At 38.6% G+C, this 15,113-nt stretch overlaps 1 protein-coding gene across 3 annotated transcripts in view; it reads right to left on the bottom strand.

Annotated features, from left to right (window-relative positions):
* The window catches only part of RBBP5 (RB binding protein 5, histone lysine methyltransferase complex subunit), a 41,568-nt gene that overhangs the window by 7,026 nt on the left and 19,429 nt on the right, over positions 1 to 15,113 (bottom strand). The window contains exons 4-13 of one of the 3 annotated variants that reach the window (XM_004375234.2): positions 13,674 to 13,814; positions 12,727 to 12,889; positions 11,457 to 11,566; positions 10,099 to 10,218; positions 9,857 to 10,010; positions 9,689 to 9,760; positions 8,938 to 9,055; positions 7,225 to 7,294; positions 6,575 to 6,804; positions 2,029 to 2,220 (exon numbers count right to left, since the gene is read on the bottom strand). In XM_004375234.2, the coding sequence (XP_004375291.1) occupies positions 2,029 to 2,220; positions 6,575 to 6,804; positions 7,225 to 7,294; positions 8,938 to 9,055; positions 9,689 to 9,760; positions 9,857 to 10,010; positions 10,099 to 10,218; positions 11,457 to 11,566; positions 12,727 to 12,889; positions 13,674 to 13,814 (1,370 nt within the window). Of the gene's footprint in view, positions 1 to 1,642; positions 2,221 to 6,574; positions 6,805 to 7,224; positions 7,295 to 8,937; positions 9,056 to 9,688; positions 9,761 to 9,856; positions 10,011 to 10,098; positions 10,219 to 11,456; positions 11,567 to 12,726; positions 12,890 to 13,673; positions 13,815 to 15,113 lie in introns of those variants that run through there. The other 2 variants (XM_004375235.2, XM_023730312.1) reach the window with 2 other exon arrangements.

Genomic DNA, 15,113 nt, shown 5'->3' with positions numbered 1-15,113 from the left:
AGAAAGATGTGGCAGTCTGCTTCTGTAAAGATTACAGCCTTGGAAACCCTATGGAGCAGTTCTACTCTGTCCTATAGGGTCGCTATGAGTCAGAATCCACTCAATGGTGAGTATACGTATTCAGTGGTTTGAAAATTTTAGGGAATTAAAAGGCCCACATCTTTAAGGCCAAGTAACCTTTCCAACATTTTGACTGTGATTCTCATTTAGACGTTTTGAAGCATAGCTGAGAAACACCACTGCTGCTGTAGTCTTGGTTGTAAAACCTAAGAGTACTTCATACAGCCTTTGACAGAAACCCAATTTGGGAAATGCCAAAGATATTAAGTCACTGTTAGCGGCCACATTAACTATAATAAGAAGTTAAAATCATTGTATAATAGAGAGGAAAACGTGATTTTTAAAAACTTTTAAAAGGTTTCATTATCATACACTTACTACTGAAAAGCAAATAATTAATTAGACGCAGTTTTGAAGAAACCAGGAGACTGTCCTACAGTGTTTAATTGAGCATGTCCGGTCACACTGTAAGTCGCCCTGAAGCTCTGTGGGACGGGGAAATCTATTTGAACTTTAAATTGTGTTTCTTTTGTAGTGGCATCAGCTTGTGCAAGAAGAAGGTTATGGAAGGATTGTTTTTATTTACCTCTGGTTGATTACTGATCTGAAATCTCTGTTGGCAATGTACATATGCCTCTTCCAGGACTATTTTTAAATACATTCAGACACGGTCTTAGGTGGATTGAGTGTGGAGGTGGTAACTGATTATCAATGGTGTACCTAAATATTCTTGTTGGAAAAAGGATGCTGCTACTCAGTGGTATGGTGTTAGGCTACTGAAAACTGAAGTCTAAATCTAACAAACTTGAGGTGGAACAATCAAAATAGTGAACAACTCAGTCTGTTTCAGATTCTCTGTAGAAGAGAATTCACGTTCAGGGACAATGATTAACTGACTTAAGGTGTATGTGAGACAAGGAATTCTGTTTTACATTCTAGTGTATATCCACATTTGGATTAACACATTTAAGCTAAAATTTTAAAGTAGCAAAACAAACAATACTGAATACCATCACTGATATTTAATCAATCCTGCCTCTGAGCATACTGACCTAGACACAGAAAATCGGGAGTATCATATCAACTAAAGCATGCTTATATATAAAACAAAACCAAAAACCTCCAAAACTCAACAATGTCTCAATAGAAATGGACTCTAATTTGATGAATATTTTCCAAACAAGAGACCATGTAGCCTAGGTTCAGAAGTATTCGATAGGAAACTGAAATTGTTCTTCATCCCCAAAAACACCCCTCTATCATGTAAAAGTGAGAAAACCTAACTATTAAATTTCAAAAGGCTTAGGTGTTAAGAAATTACATAGACACCATAAATTTCTGTCTTTTTTAATAGCCTTCTCCTGTTTTCAGATCCTGGAAAAAACACCTCATCCTCTTCTTTAACATGATGGTACTACTAACAACTTCATTACTGCGTCTAGACTAGGGGGAGAAAGCACACCACCAACTCAGGATCGGAGCAGTTTGGAGAGAGGGAGGAAAGCTGCTACAATGAACAGTCAGGGGCTGTATAAAGCAAGCTTATGTTTCCAGTTTTGTCTGCTCTTTCATTTGAGGAGGGAATAAAAAAAAAAAAAACTAGGAGCAAACGCAGACCAAGAAATGAATTAAACCAGGGTTTCTTACCCTTTTTTAAGTCATGGATTCTTACTGAAATCTGATGAAAACCATGGACCTACTCTCCAGAAAAAAAATTCACACAATATTTTGTATATAATGTCAGGGAAACATAGATCCCCTGAAACTTATTTATGGACTCAAGGTTAAGAGCCACCGAATTAAGCCAGATCTGGTTTAGCCTGCCCTTAGCAGCAGCTTAAAATTCAGAATATACGCCCCCAGGAAAAGGAGGGGAGGAAGAAAACAATGGTGCAGTTAAACCGAGTTAAGGGCTGAACAAAGCAAGGCCACGAAGCAAGCCAGACAGCGCTCCCAGCGTGTCCTTACCTGTCAAGGGCTGGCTGAGTTCCGCCTGCACTTTACCCTTCGCTGATCCTTCCAGAGGTAAACCTCTGTCCCCTTTGTAGAGTTTCGGTTTAAATGGAGAATCTTTCTCTTTACCTTTTGATCCTTTAGGTCGGCCTGCTTGCTTCTTCTTGGATTTACCATCCCCCTTCACACCCAGTAGCGGATGGACTTCTGCAAAAGGACACATAGACATGGAAAGGAATCCACACACCACCAGTGCCATCACCCCTACCAGAGACCTGCCATGCCACCTAGCAATAAGCAAACAATGTTGCTCTTGTGTCCTAGGTTCACTAAAAGTACCTGTAAAATGAGGAAGTTACCTGGTCAAAGGACACACGTGGCCTATAGAGTTCACACCAAGCCATATCAGCTCTCAACTGAAAAGGTAGCTGATCCAGTCAAGCCAAAACAGGAGTGCACACGGACGGGCATGGGAGAGTAGAAAGGGATGGGCCCTGAACTAGAGAGACAAGTAAGAATCCTCACTTCACCACTTCCTGTGAAACCCGGGGCAAGTCACATAGCTTCAATTTTCTCCTCTGTAAAGCAGGGATAGTAAAACAACCTGCAGGGTTGATGTAAAAATCGGCAATTGTATATAAAATACACAAAAGTGCCTGGACTGGAGGAGAAGAGGAGGTACACAATCCATAGCATCAGTGAAATGTGCAGTTACATAATTAATTGATCTGGTCCAAGAGTAAACACACACAGACACACACATACACACCCACCCCCCCACAAGCCCCCACACCCCCCACACACACCCAGGCAGACCCCCACCCCCACCCACAGGCAGATACTCACACCCACCCACCTATCCCACGCCCCCCCAACCCCCATCCCAGGAAGTGCCAGCAAAGACTTCCACAGTCACAGCGTAAAAGTAAGCAGGAAGAATGAAAAGACCGTCCAAGTCTGATTAGTGCTTTGCCACCTAATAAATACACTCTATGGAAAAAGAAAAGAAAAAGCAGTATTACAGGACCCAGGTGTCAGAAGATTTAAAGTGTGTCTTCAACTTAGGCAAGGTACTGAAGTGCAGGATTTCCCAATTTTAAAAGAGAAATACCTCACACAAAAACTAATTCAAAATGCATCAAGGACCTAAATGTTAAACCTAAAACCATAAAGTTCTTGGAAAAAAATATAAGGGCAAAAGCTATGCGACCTAGTTTTCCTTAATGATAGATTATCAAATACAACAAATCCATGAGCAACAGAAGACAAAATAAATAACTGGGACCTCATAAAAATTAAATACTTATATTCACCAAAGGACTCTATCAAAAGAGTAAAACAGACAGATTGGGAAACAACCTTTGGAAACCACATATCCAATAAGGGTCTAATATCCAAAACATATGCAAACTTGCTGCAACTTAACAACAAAAAGACAAATAACCCATCAAAAATGGGCAAAGAATGTGAAAAGACACTTCACCGAAGAGGCTATCCAAGCGGCCGACAAACACACGAAAAGATGCTCAGCAACACTAACCACTAAAAAAACAAACCAAACCCATTGTTGTCAAGTCAATCTGACTCACAGCGACCCTACAGGGCAGAGTAGAACTGCCCCATAGAGTTTCCGAGGAGCACCTGGTGGATTTGAACCACTGACCTTTTGGTTAGCAGCCGTAGCACTTAACCACTATGCCACCAGGGTTTCCATTAGCCACTAGACAGATGCAAATCAAAACTACAATGAGATACCACCTAAGCCCTATTAGAATGGCAATTATCAAAAAAACAGAAAATAACAAATGTTAGCAAGAATGTGGGGTGATCAGAATCCTTATACATTGCTGGTGAGAATGTAAAACAGTACAACCATTGTGGAAAACAGTATGATTATTCCTCAAAAAATTAAAAATAAAGCTACCATATGATCCAGCAATTTCACTCCTAGGTATATACTCTAGGGACCTAAAAGTAGTGATGTGAAAAGATACATATACCTACTTTATAGCAGTACTACTCACAATAGCATGGTGTAAACACCTAAATGCCCATCAGCAGATGAATGGATAAACAAAATGTGGTACAGACATACAACAGAATACTACTCAGCCATAAATAGAAATGAAGACCTGATGCATGCTTTGACATGGATGAACCTTGAGGATATTATGCTGAGTGAAATAAGACAATCACAGAAGACAATACTGTATGACCTCATTCATATGAGGTGACAAGAATAGGTAAAAATATAGAGACCAATGTCATTAGTGGTACCTAGGGCGGGAGGGAAGGAGGGAGAGAGGAATTATTCTCTGGGAAGTAGTGAGTTAACATCTATGGTGCTAGGAAAATTGGCATCAATGAACGGCATTAGTTACATAACCTGACTAACGTAACTGATATCACTACGTTGTATGCCAGAAAAAGGGCAAAACGGCAAATGTCGTGTTACGTATGATTTTACAACATCAGCAGCAAACAAACAAACGAAAAAAAACGAGGATGCAGTTTCTATAACTGCTTAGGTACAACCAAACACCTCATGGGATTAGTTCTTTTAGTTCAAAGGCTTAGGGTCATGGCTTTGTGGGACTGCCCAGCCAACTGGCCTAATGGTTTTTAAGAGTTTCTGTTCTACCCCCCAGTTTGGTAAATAGTGCCTGGGTCTTACAAGCTTGCAATCCAAGATACAATAGTTGGTCTCTATTCGCCTGGCGCAGCAGAGGAAGGAGATCCAGAATCGGAAATGGAACTGGACTGCAGGTCTACCACTACTTATGTTTTGATCAAGGACTCAACAGAGGCATCCTGATCAAAAGCGGGGGCGGGGGGCATGCAACAGAATTTTGAATTTCTTATAGAACCCAGATTTACTGGACCCACTGAAACTGGAGAAACCCCTGAATCTGTTGACCTGAGAAAATTTTTGAACCTTAAGCCGAAACTATCCCCTGAAATCATCTTCTAACTAAACAACAGTTTAGCTAAATTAGTAAAGAATGTTCGCCTTGAGCACTGCACTCTTTTAAAGAATTATCTATATCAGATCAAACTGACAACAGTAATAGGTAAGTAGTTTATGGGGTAGTGAGTCTAAGTTAATGGTGATGAAACAATATGGGGAGAGACAGTGAGAATGGTGACACAGTGTGAAGAACGTAACCAACGTCACTGCACTGTACATGCAGAAATTGTCGAATGGGTGGATGATGTGTATTTTCATCCAAAATAAAATAAATAGTAAAAAAAAGAAAGCACAAATAGAAGGGTATAGACACAATTAAAGAGAACGCTGACAAACTGTGATAAATGTAACTAATGTCAATGAACAATTTATCTGGAAATTTGTATTAAAAAAAATTACTGGGAGATATAAAATTTTGCAACAGTAATAACAACTAAAAATGTGTTTGGTTAAATAGATATGTAAGTATGCATAAATATGTACAGGAAGGCATATATGAATGACTGTAGGCATACGTATATACATGTTTCGGTATGCTGCATATATTTTCAAGTATAAAATAAAGCACCTAGGGGTACAGTTACGGATACGTCCTAGACACAACCAAACACCTCACGGGATTGGTCTACTGAGTTTGAGGGCCTAGGACCATAGTCTCATGGAGCAACTCAGTCAATTGACATAACGTAGTCCATTAAGACAATGTTCTATATCCTACTTTGGCGAGTAGCGTCTGGGGTCTTAAAAGCTTGCAAGCAGCCATCTAAGATACACCTATTGGTCTCTACTTGTCCAAAACTAAAGAGAAAGAAGGAAACCAAAGACTCAAAGAAGAAACTAGTCTTCTACCTCAGGGGCAATAATTTACACAAACAACATCACCTACTTTGAGACCAGAAGAACTAGATGGTGCCTGGCTACCAATACCAACGCTTCTGACGAGGGACTCAATAGATGGTCCCAGGTAGAATGGGAGAAAAATGTAGAACAAAACTCAAATTCCCCCAGAAAGGCCAGACTTACTGGGTTGGTAGAGACTAGATGAACTCCCAAGACTATTGCCCTGAGATACTCTTTAAACTTGGAATTCAAACCACTCCCAGAGGTTACCTTTCAGCCAAATGACAGATTGGCCCATAAAATAAATAATATCACCTGTGAGTACTGTGCTCCTTAAAATAATCATCTAGCTGAAGCAAAATGGCTAACATTTACCCTAGACCAAAGATGAGAAGGCTAGGGGGGAGAGGGACGCTAGATTAATGGAAACAGAACCACCAAAATGGAAAAAACAAGAATGCTGATATATCGTGAAGAATGTAACCAGTAACCCATGTCACTGAACAATATGTACAGAAATTGTTAAATGAGAACCTACTTTCTTTTGTAAACTTTCACCAAAAACACAGTAAAATATTTTAAAAAGGAGAGAAATGAATGTAGATGAAATCATTACAAACCTGTAAAGCACTATGAAAAAGACTAATGGGAAAATTCTTTTAAAGGCAAAATCGCCCAAACAGGAAATTATCAGATCATACTGGACAGTACAAAGTGGCATCTGTAAGGCAACAGAGAGATGTGGCTCTTTACCATCATTTGGTACTCCCTGAAGTTCTATATTGGTTGTTTTGGGTTTCTTCTTAGGTGGCTGGGACCCATCCGCTGAAGACTGCCTCTTCTTCTCTGAACTAGCCCCTTCATCCATCAAGGAGGTCTGGACTGCGTCCGGTGGGGGACCATATGGGTTTTCTTCTGGGTCTTCTACCTCAGGGGCAATGGGTAAATATAACAGAGCCTTTGAATCTTCCAGCTCTTCATCACTATTTGGAAGAGGATCAGACAGGGATTGGAAAAAAGAGGAGATAGTTGCTTAAACCATGAACCCTTCCTTCAGGCCAGAATCACCTACATTAATCATGAGCACTAGGTATGTGAATCTAGAACTTTAAGAAAGTCAAGATGAGAAAATGGAAATGGGACAGCATGATTAATAAAATTAGTAGTAAAAATAAAAGAAATGGATTATTTCAGTTTCTTAAAATTCTCTATTGTGGGAGAAGAGAGTGGAAACTAGGATTAGAGAATAAAGACTAAATATATTTCTTGTAAACCAAAGAAGTTCTCTCTTTTGGCTAATAAGCAGGTGGGGCTGAAGGGATGGCCAGGGGGGGTTTAGCAGCTGAATACCAGAGACTGAAGACAGGGAAGGCCTAGGTGCCCAGCCCTCAGTGCTGGCTCACCTGCTACAGAAGGCGGCAATAGGATCCACACTGGTGACGTCCACTTCTTCATCCTCGGCAGCATCAGCCCCTGCAGGACAGAAACAGAGAGGAGGTTTGAGGAAAAGTGGAAAACCGTTTCTTTACTTGCAGGTTAAGATTTTCAAGCACTGAAATCCAGGAGAAACGAAGGAGGAAAGCCGACCAGTTCACGTAATCATTCAACAAACATTTGCTGAATTCCCACCACACGGCAGGCGCTGGGGATAGAGTGGTCAGACAGACCAAAAAGCTGGGGCTGGTTCTTCAGGGAAGCTCTATAGGCTAACTGGGGAGACAGATGCAAACAGATTATTTCCATTTAATACAGTGAGTGCTTTAGTAATGGTATGTGCAATGTGCTAAGGAGACAGAAGGAGGAACAACGAACTCTAGACGTGGAATTTGGAAAGGCTTTCAGAGAACATAATCCAAAACTACCAGTAAAATTTCAAATATTCTGCATCCCTGGTGGTCTTCCTAAAGCATATGGAGCGTGCGAGTTAGCTAATACCACAAAAGTGAGGCTCAGCACTTTCAAGCCAGAGAGAACTACCAGCGATCCTGACTCCTGGCACCTGCAGTGGCCCAGCAGTCAGTGGTCTGCGGCATTACAGTGCTCACTGACAGCACCAACTGGGCATACTCAGCATTCACACACACCAACCTCTACTATGTGTAACGCCCTGCAAAGGCACCATGGGGATCAGTCAAATCTTGATGAACCTCGAAACTATTACCCTGAGATAATCTTCAAACCTTAAACCAAAAATACCCCCTGAAGTCTTCTTAGTTTAGCTTAACCAGCAAAAAATGTCTGCCTTTAGCATTATGCTTTTTTAAGATCTATATGGGATCAAACTGATAACAGCAACTCGAAAGATTAGACAGGAACCTTAGAGGACAGTGAATTTATGTTAATGGAGGAGGAACAACTCAGAAAAGGAGGGTGAGAATGGTTGCATAACTATAAGAATGTAATCAATGTCACTGAATTGTACATGCAGAAACTTTTGAATGGGTTTATGTTTTGCTGTGTATATTCTCAACGACAAAATAAATAAAATTTTTCAAATAGAAAAAAAATCAAGTCTTTATTCTCAAGGAGCTTCCTACTTAGTTTAGAAGACAAGAGATAAAAATAACAATGATGATGATTATCATCGTAAGAGAAAATAACACCTGCATGCTTAAAAAGTATGGTAGCTAGGTACTATACTAAGTGCTTTACGTGAATTATCTCATTTATTCCTCACAACCCTAACAGGTAGGTACTATTATCACCTCTATTTTATAGAGGAGGAAATTCAAGATTAAAGAATAAGTATTCTGCCCAAGGCAGTCTGACTTCAGTCTCTGCTGCTCCCCTCACCTGCCTGACAAAAGAGCGACATGGTGCCGCAGCCAAGCACTGGCCATAGAAAGCCTCCCTAATCCTGCAGTTAACCTGGAAATTACAAAGTGCAAAGTTCAAACTGCTGCTTGAGCCCTAGTAATACCCAGGTCAGTCCCAGGTTAATGCCTACAAATTAAGACTCTCAAAACACTGTGAAAACTTATTAGTAAGCTTAAAGGAAAAAGAAGACATCCTAGACTAAGTGCTGCAATAAATTTGCAACACAATTTAAGAGAGAGTACTATGTAAAGCAATCATTCTTCCTATAGGAAGTACCATCTGCAATTGAGAAATATTACCTGTCTGCTCAGGCTCACTCTTATCTTCATCTTCAATATCGAACTCAGATTCCCTCTCCTCATACTCCACATTTTCGTCCAGTTCTTTGAAATCTGGTGCAAACGCACTCCAATTTTCCTAGGCCACAAACAAAATATGCTGTATAACACAGTAAGAAAGCAATCTAATCTGTAATCTAGACATTAATGATATAAATGAAAATGTGAACATGGAAGAGACTTAATTCTGAAATCAAATTTGGCAGATAAGAATCAAATTAAGATACATTTTAAGACATTTCCTATCTTAAACATTCCAAATTATTGACTGTAGCTCTGACATAAATAAATGCCTTCTCCAATCTTTTTAAGATGTAGTTTTGAGGTAAAATGTTAGAAACTTTCTTATAAGCACACTGATTACAAATGATCTAAAGGTGATCAAAAATAAAATCAAGATGTAAAACAAAAACTAACTGGGCTAAATGTAAGAAAAGCAAAGGAAAAATATATCTCAGATAGGTAATAGAAAAATGTAACAGCAAGTGTACTAGACATTCTCCTTGAAAACAGAGCTGGTCAGCTTTGGACCAAGACCTTTCCACCAAAATTAAGCAAAACTTGATGCACTGAACCTATTATCAGGCTGCAAGAATCACAGGCCAGAGAAAGAAAGCACATAAGGTAATTCTCAGCTTACTATATGTAAAAGTCCTTTGATAAAAATAAAGACTATCTACTTTCAAAGCAAATAAACCAGAAAAATACTCACTACTTGATTTTGTGCCCAGATGGATACCACTCCACTAGAAATGGATGCTATGATGGGTCGAACAGGATGCCACTAAATTGTAACAAAGGAAAGAAAAACAGGTTCTAAGATAGATTCAAGATTTTATGGATTATACACCTAACAAAAAACACCTCCCATTCCACTCACAGCTACGTCCAGGAGGAGCTCTCCTCTGGTCCCATGGAGAATCTTCACCAGGTTGCCAATGCTCTTCTCCCAGATGTACAGGGCATGCTGCCGGGCTGAACCCGCCACTATGTACTCCCCGTCCCCAGAGAAACAACATTTCTTCCACGGGGTCCTAAAGGACAAAGAAAGCACCCAAGGAAAACTGGAACTTGAGTCCCAGTCATGAAGTATCACATGTTCTTCTTGGCTGTGATACACACCTGTTCACCAAGTCCTGCAATTTCTGCATAGGTTCAGGCTCTCCATCTCTCCCACAGGTTAAGATTTCTCTGCCATCATAAACTCTGATTATTCGATCTGCTGTGTTAATTAAAAAGCAACTACAGAAAGGATAAAAACATCAATGCCAGAGGTCAGACATTTGTTCCTGTTAACATTTTCTATTACTACCAGTTACTCAGAACAGGAAAGCAACTAACAAGTTGAAAGACTGGGTAAAAATCTAAGTAATAAACTAGAATACTTACGTATTGTCACCTTTCAAATCAAAATATAATTTGAAGTGAGAACATGTCTTATGAACTACATATGCGCAAACTATCAGTATCTGACTGAGATCCAAGACTTCTAAACTCAAATTAACTTGCTAAATTCACAAGACTATAGTTAAATATATATAAATACTTCATTTCTCTGGCCTGTTTTATATACAATATATTCTTAATGAGTTAGTAAACTAAATATGTCATTTTAAAATGCCTAACTTTTCACTGTAATGACACTGGAACTCTGTCTAAAGTATAATTTACTTCATCACCTTCTTACAGAAGACTGACTGCAACCTTCCCTAACTCCGGAGATTGTGAGCATTCGTGTCCTGGGTGTGCGAGGCTGGCCCATGTAACAAGGATGCCTGGTACCTCTCCAACTGACAACTTATTTCTTCTTGTTTCTGTTGATACGTCTACTTCTAACTAGGTAACCAAATCTATCAGAATAACATCTGAAATCACAAAGGTAAACAGGTTTTATGTGAGTAAAGTGCATGCTCGGTTACTACGTGAATTCTGTAACATCAATTCTAATTATAACAATAACTAATCTTATCCAGTGCTTACAATGTGCCAGTGCTTTTGGTTCTAAGCACTAACCACTCAGGTGTCATTTCTGTAAAGGAGCTGCCTGGTAACCTCCAGTTAAGGAACGAAGATGTGGCTACTGGTTCAATAAAGTAAATTTTATGAACCCATGAATTAAATATTGTAAGGCTTCTACCGTACTTTATGCAAATAATGCATGCCTTCTACTTTTGTTTGCCAATCATGCCCTCCTCCCACCCCTGTAAGGTATTTTCATAAGCAAGATATGCTAATTTTTTGTAGTAACATGTAAAAAACATTGGCATAGGGGCGCCTAAGAAAATACCTCCCAGGCATGGCTGGCAAACAAAGATAAAAGGTGCGCGTTATTTGTGTAAAAATACAGTAGTCATCTTTTTTAACTAAACTTTAAAAAATTGAAGCATAATTATAGAAAAACCATGAATCTCAATGCACTCTTAACTTCTAATCACTTTTAAAACTTAAAACTGTCCCTAAAACGACAAGGTCTCCCTTACCTCCCCTTCCGGGCAAACTCTATTGACTTAATAGCTGTAGTATTGCTGGTTCCAGTTGTTACTCTGAAGGAAGCCACGAGATCCTGAGAATCTGTTTTTAGGACCAAAATCTAAAGTTTAAAGGAGAAAATAAGTAAGTAATCTGATAACTTACAGTAATGAGATCTGGTTTCTCTTTCTAAAACTGGGCAGAGACTGGGTAAAAACATAAATATCTCTATTCCCATTTATTCAACCCGATTAACTAGTATTGCATTTTACCCCTTCAAAGAAAGTACAGCGTCTTAACAATCTATTCTTCAAGTGTAACGTTTACCTCATATTCTTTCTGCTATTGCACATCCATTACCAAACCCAAACCCACTGCCATCAAGTTGATTCCAACTCACAGCAACCCTATAGGACAAAGTAGAACTGCCCCATGGGGTTTCCAAGGCTGTAAATCTTTATGGACATAGACTGTGACATCTTTCTCCCACAGAGTGGCTGCTGGGTTTGAACCACCAAACTTTCAGTTAACTAGGCTTAACATGAAACGATTGGTCTTTAAAGAAAGACAAAACTCTATTTGGAGGGAGAACAAATCACTATGTCAGAATTTTATGGGGTCCCAAGGGAGGAAAAAAATCAGAGGATCAAATAACTACTTTCTAAAGTAGTCATGAAGTTACACGTCATGAAACTGTACTAGCCCATGGACCCAGTCCAAAAAAAATCAAGGTACCTAACGGAATTACAGACTAGGCTTGAAAGGGACATTAAAGCTCACCTAGCCTGACTTCCAATTCCACAGAACAAATGTCTTCTATAGCATAGCCGAGACAGAAGGTGCTAGACCTTCCCAACTCTCCAAAAGACAAGGCCAGAAGTTTAACAGAAGGGGAAAAAAAGGATAATAAAGTCTCAGGATTATGGATGAAGCTGCCTTGAATTATACCGTATTTACAGAACTAGATATCAAACACTTCATTAATAGTGTTCCATTTGATAATACGACATTTAAATTTTATAATTTAGTAATGAGCCTACATTACTAGCATTCAGTAAAAGCCTCCTATTCTTTTCTTGATCAAATAATCTCTGGCCACTTAAAATTCAAAGAACAGAAATTATTACTAAAGCATGTGAGGAAAACAGGCTACATCTGCTACAGGTAGGAGCTGTGTTCTTAGTCCAGGGACAGGAGAAATCTAAGAAGAAGAACAAGTAAACATGAAATGAGCTAATGCACAGGATGACAGATGCTTATCTTACCACCTTCTAGGCTTACCTTGCCTTTTGCATTTCCTGTATAGATATATTCTCCTCGCCTATCAAAAGACGCAACCACGTTCAAATCAGAGTCATCATCTACCGGCAGAACAACATGTTTGGAATCTGAAAGGGTCAACATGACAGGAGCAGATTTCATGGGACACACCAGCACCTTGTTCCTGTTTAAGAATACGGACAGTACATTGGCTTGCAGCTTTGCTGTCAGAAGGCTGATTCCCTGCCCTTTTCCCTGATCCCTGGCCTCTATCCCATCAACTTCCCCAGCCCAAGCAAATTTAAAATAGCAAAAAAGCATAGAACTTAAATGTCTAATAACAAGAAAATGATGGAGTAAAATTATGGAATCTACCTTGATGAAATAATATGTAATCATTAAAAATAAATATGAAGAACTAGTAAAATATATATGAAATAAAGTGAAAAAAACAAAATATTGATTACAATGATATAAAAAATATACACTTATATAGACTTAGTATGCACATAAGTGCTTTGCTTTATATTTAAAGAAGAATTTGACTAAAAGGGAACCCAGAGAAAGGAAATTACATCTGTAATGTCTGGGTAATGAAATGGCGGGTAATTTTTCTTCTTAAATGTAATTGTAATATTAAACTGTTTCCCCCTACTAAAGAAATTCATATTTCTTGGGGGATTGGAGGGAAATGCCAGGTCAAGGCCTAATTATTACACTTATTCCCACATTTGTCCATTTCCAAAGTTTTAATATGGTCACTTTTTAATTGTATAATACAACAGTCTTCTTAAAATTAATCTATTCAGTAGAGCTAACCTAAACAAACAGATTATTTTATGTACAGGGTTTGAAGAGATGTGTTTTTGGCCCCCCTGAAACCTTAAATTGAAATTTTCATGAGCCTGGCACTAAACCATAGGGAATTAAACCCCACCCCAGGAAAGGAACAGTTTAGTTAAACATACTGATCTCGTGGATGATACTGGACTTTTAAGATAGGTGAAGGGAATCGAAACCTCTGGTCGCAGTCTCCTGAAAGAACATCCCATTGTGACACTATGTTATCAGTGGAAGCACTCACAAGCTTATGACCATCTCGACTCCAGCTGGGAAGAAAAAAGGCTAACTTAGCACATATTCTAAGTTAAAGTGTATTCACTTATTTAGGGATATAAATGCTTGACCTAAATGCCTAGGTCACCAATGGTTTTTTGTTTTTTTTAAATATATATATATATATACTCAAATTCACAACAAGCTTTCACTATTAAGCAATAAATAAGAATGTTTTCATGACATTTGCATACCTAGTAACAGAAGCTCTTAATATTTTAATATTTAACAATACAAGTGGCTCAGTGGCATAGTAGAGAGACTCCACCATTTTAGAAGAATTTGAAATCAGCTGACCAAACAAGGATCGATGTAATAAAAAAAGTTCTCCTTTGGAGAAAATACCACCATAGTGGGATCAAAGCAATAAGAAAGTATCCATTATTTAAAATAATTAGGAAAGGAATTAAAACTTTATGGAAATAGCAAAAAGAACATTAAATACTGATTATTAGTTCAACACTGGACACAAAAAACATAAAAACATTTACAAAACATGAGAGACAAAGAAATGTATATGTAAATGAAGATAAGCTACATTCTGGCCAAGAACTCAATAGTGTCTAGTTCATCCATAAATTTAATTAATCCAAATCAGAGCCCAAGGGATTATTTATAGAATTTGGAAAAAATGAACAATGAAATTCACCTAATTTTTTTAAAGGTATACCTGTTATCAGGCATTTAGACATATTGCAGAGGCAATTATTTAGCTTAAAATCAAAACAAACCATATAAACACAGACAACAACTACCACAAAACCAATGGTCTACACTCCAAAGTATTTTTAAAGTTTCATAAAGAAAAGGAAGCCAAGTTCCTGAATATTTATCATGTGCACTTCCACAAGTTATTCTCATTTGGCCATTTTAAGACGATAGGTACCATTTTGTCCATTTTCAGAACTGAAGCTCAATGAGATTATAGGTAACCTGCCTAAGGACATTTTGCTAATAAATGGCAGGGCTAGGCCATTAGGGAAATGCAAATTAAAACCACCATGAGATACCATTTCACCCCACCATTACTGGCACGAATCAAAAACACTGGAAATAACAAATGTTGGAGGGGCTGCGGGGAAATCGGAACTCTTTTGCATTGCTGTTAGGAATGCAAAATGATACAACCACTTTGGAAAATGATATGGCGCTTCCTTAGAAAGCTAGAAATAGAAATACCATACGATCCAGCAAATATATCCTAGAGAAATAAGAGTCGTCACTCGAATAGACATATGCACACCTATGTTCATGGCAGCATTGTTCACAATAGCAAAAAGATGGAAACAACC

Source organism: Trichechus manatus, unplaced genomic scaffold (assembly GCF_000243295.1).
Source record: "Trichechus manatus latirostris isolate Lorelei unplaced genomic scaffold, TriManLat1.0 scaffold00035, whole genome shotgun sequence".
NCBI lineage: Eukaryota > Metazoa > Chordata > Mammalia > Sirenia > Trichechidae > Trichechus > Trichechus manatus.
The sequence above is the reverse complement of the archived record's forward strand: the minus strand, read 5'-3'. Positions and strand labels throughout refer to the sequence as shown.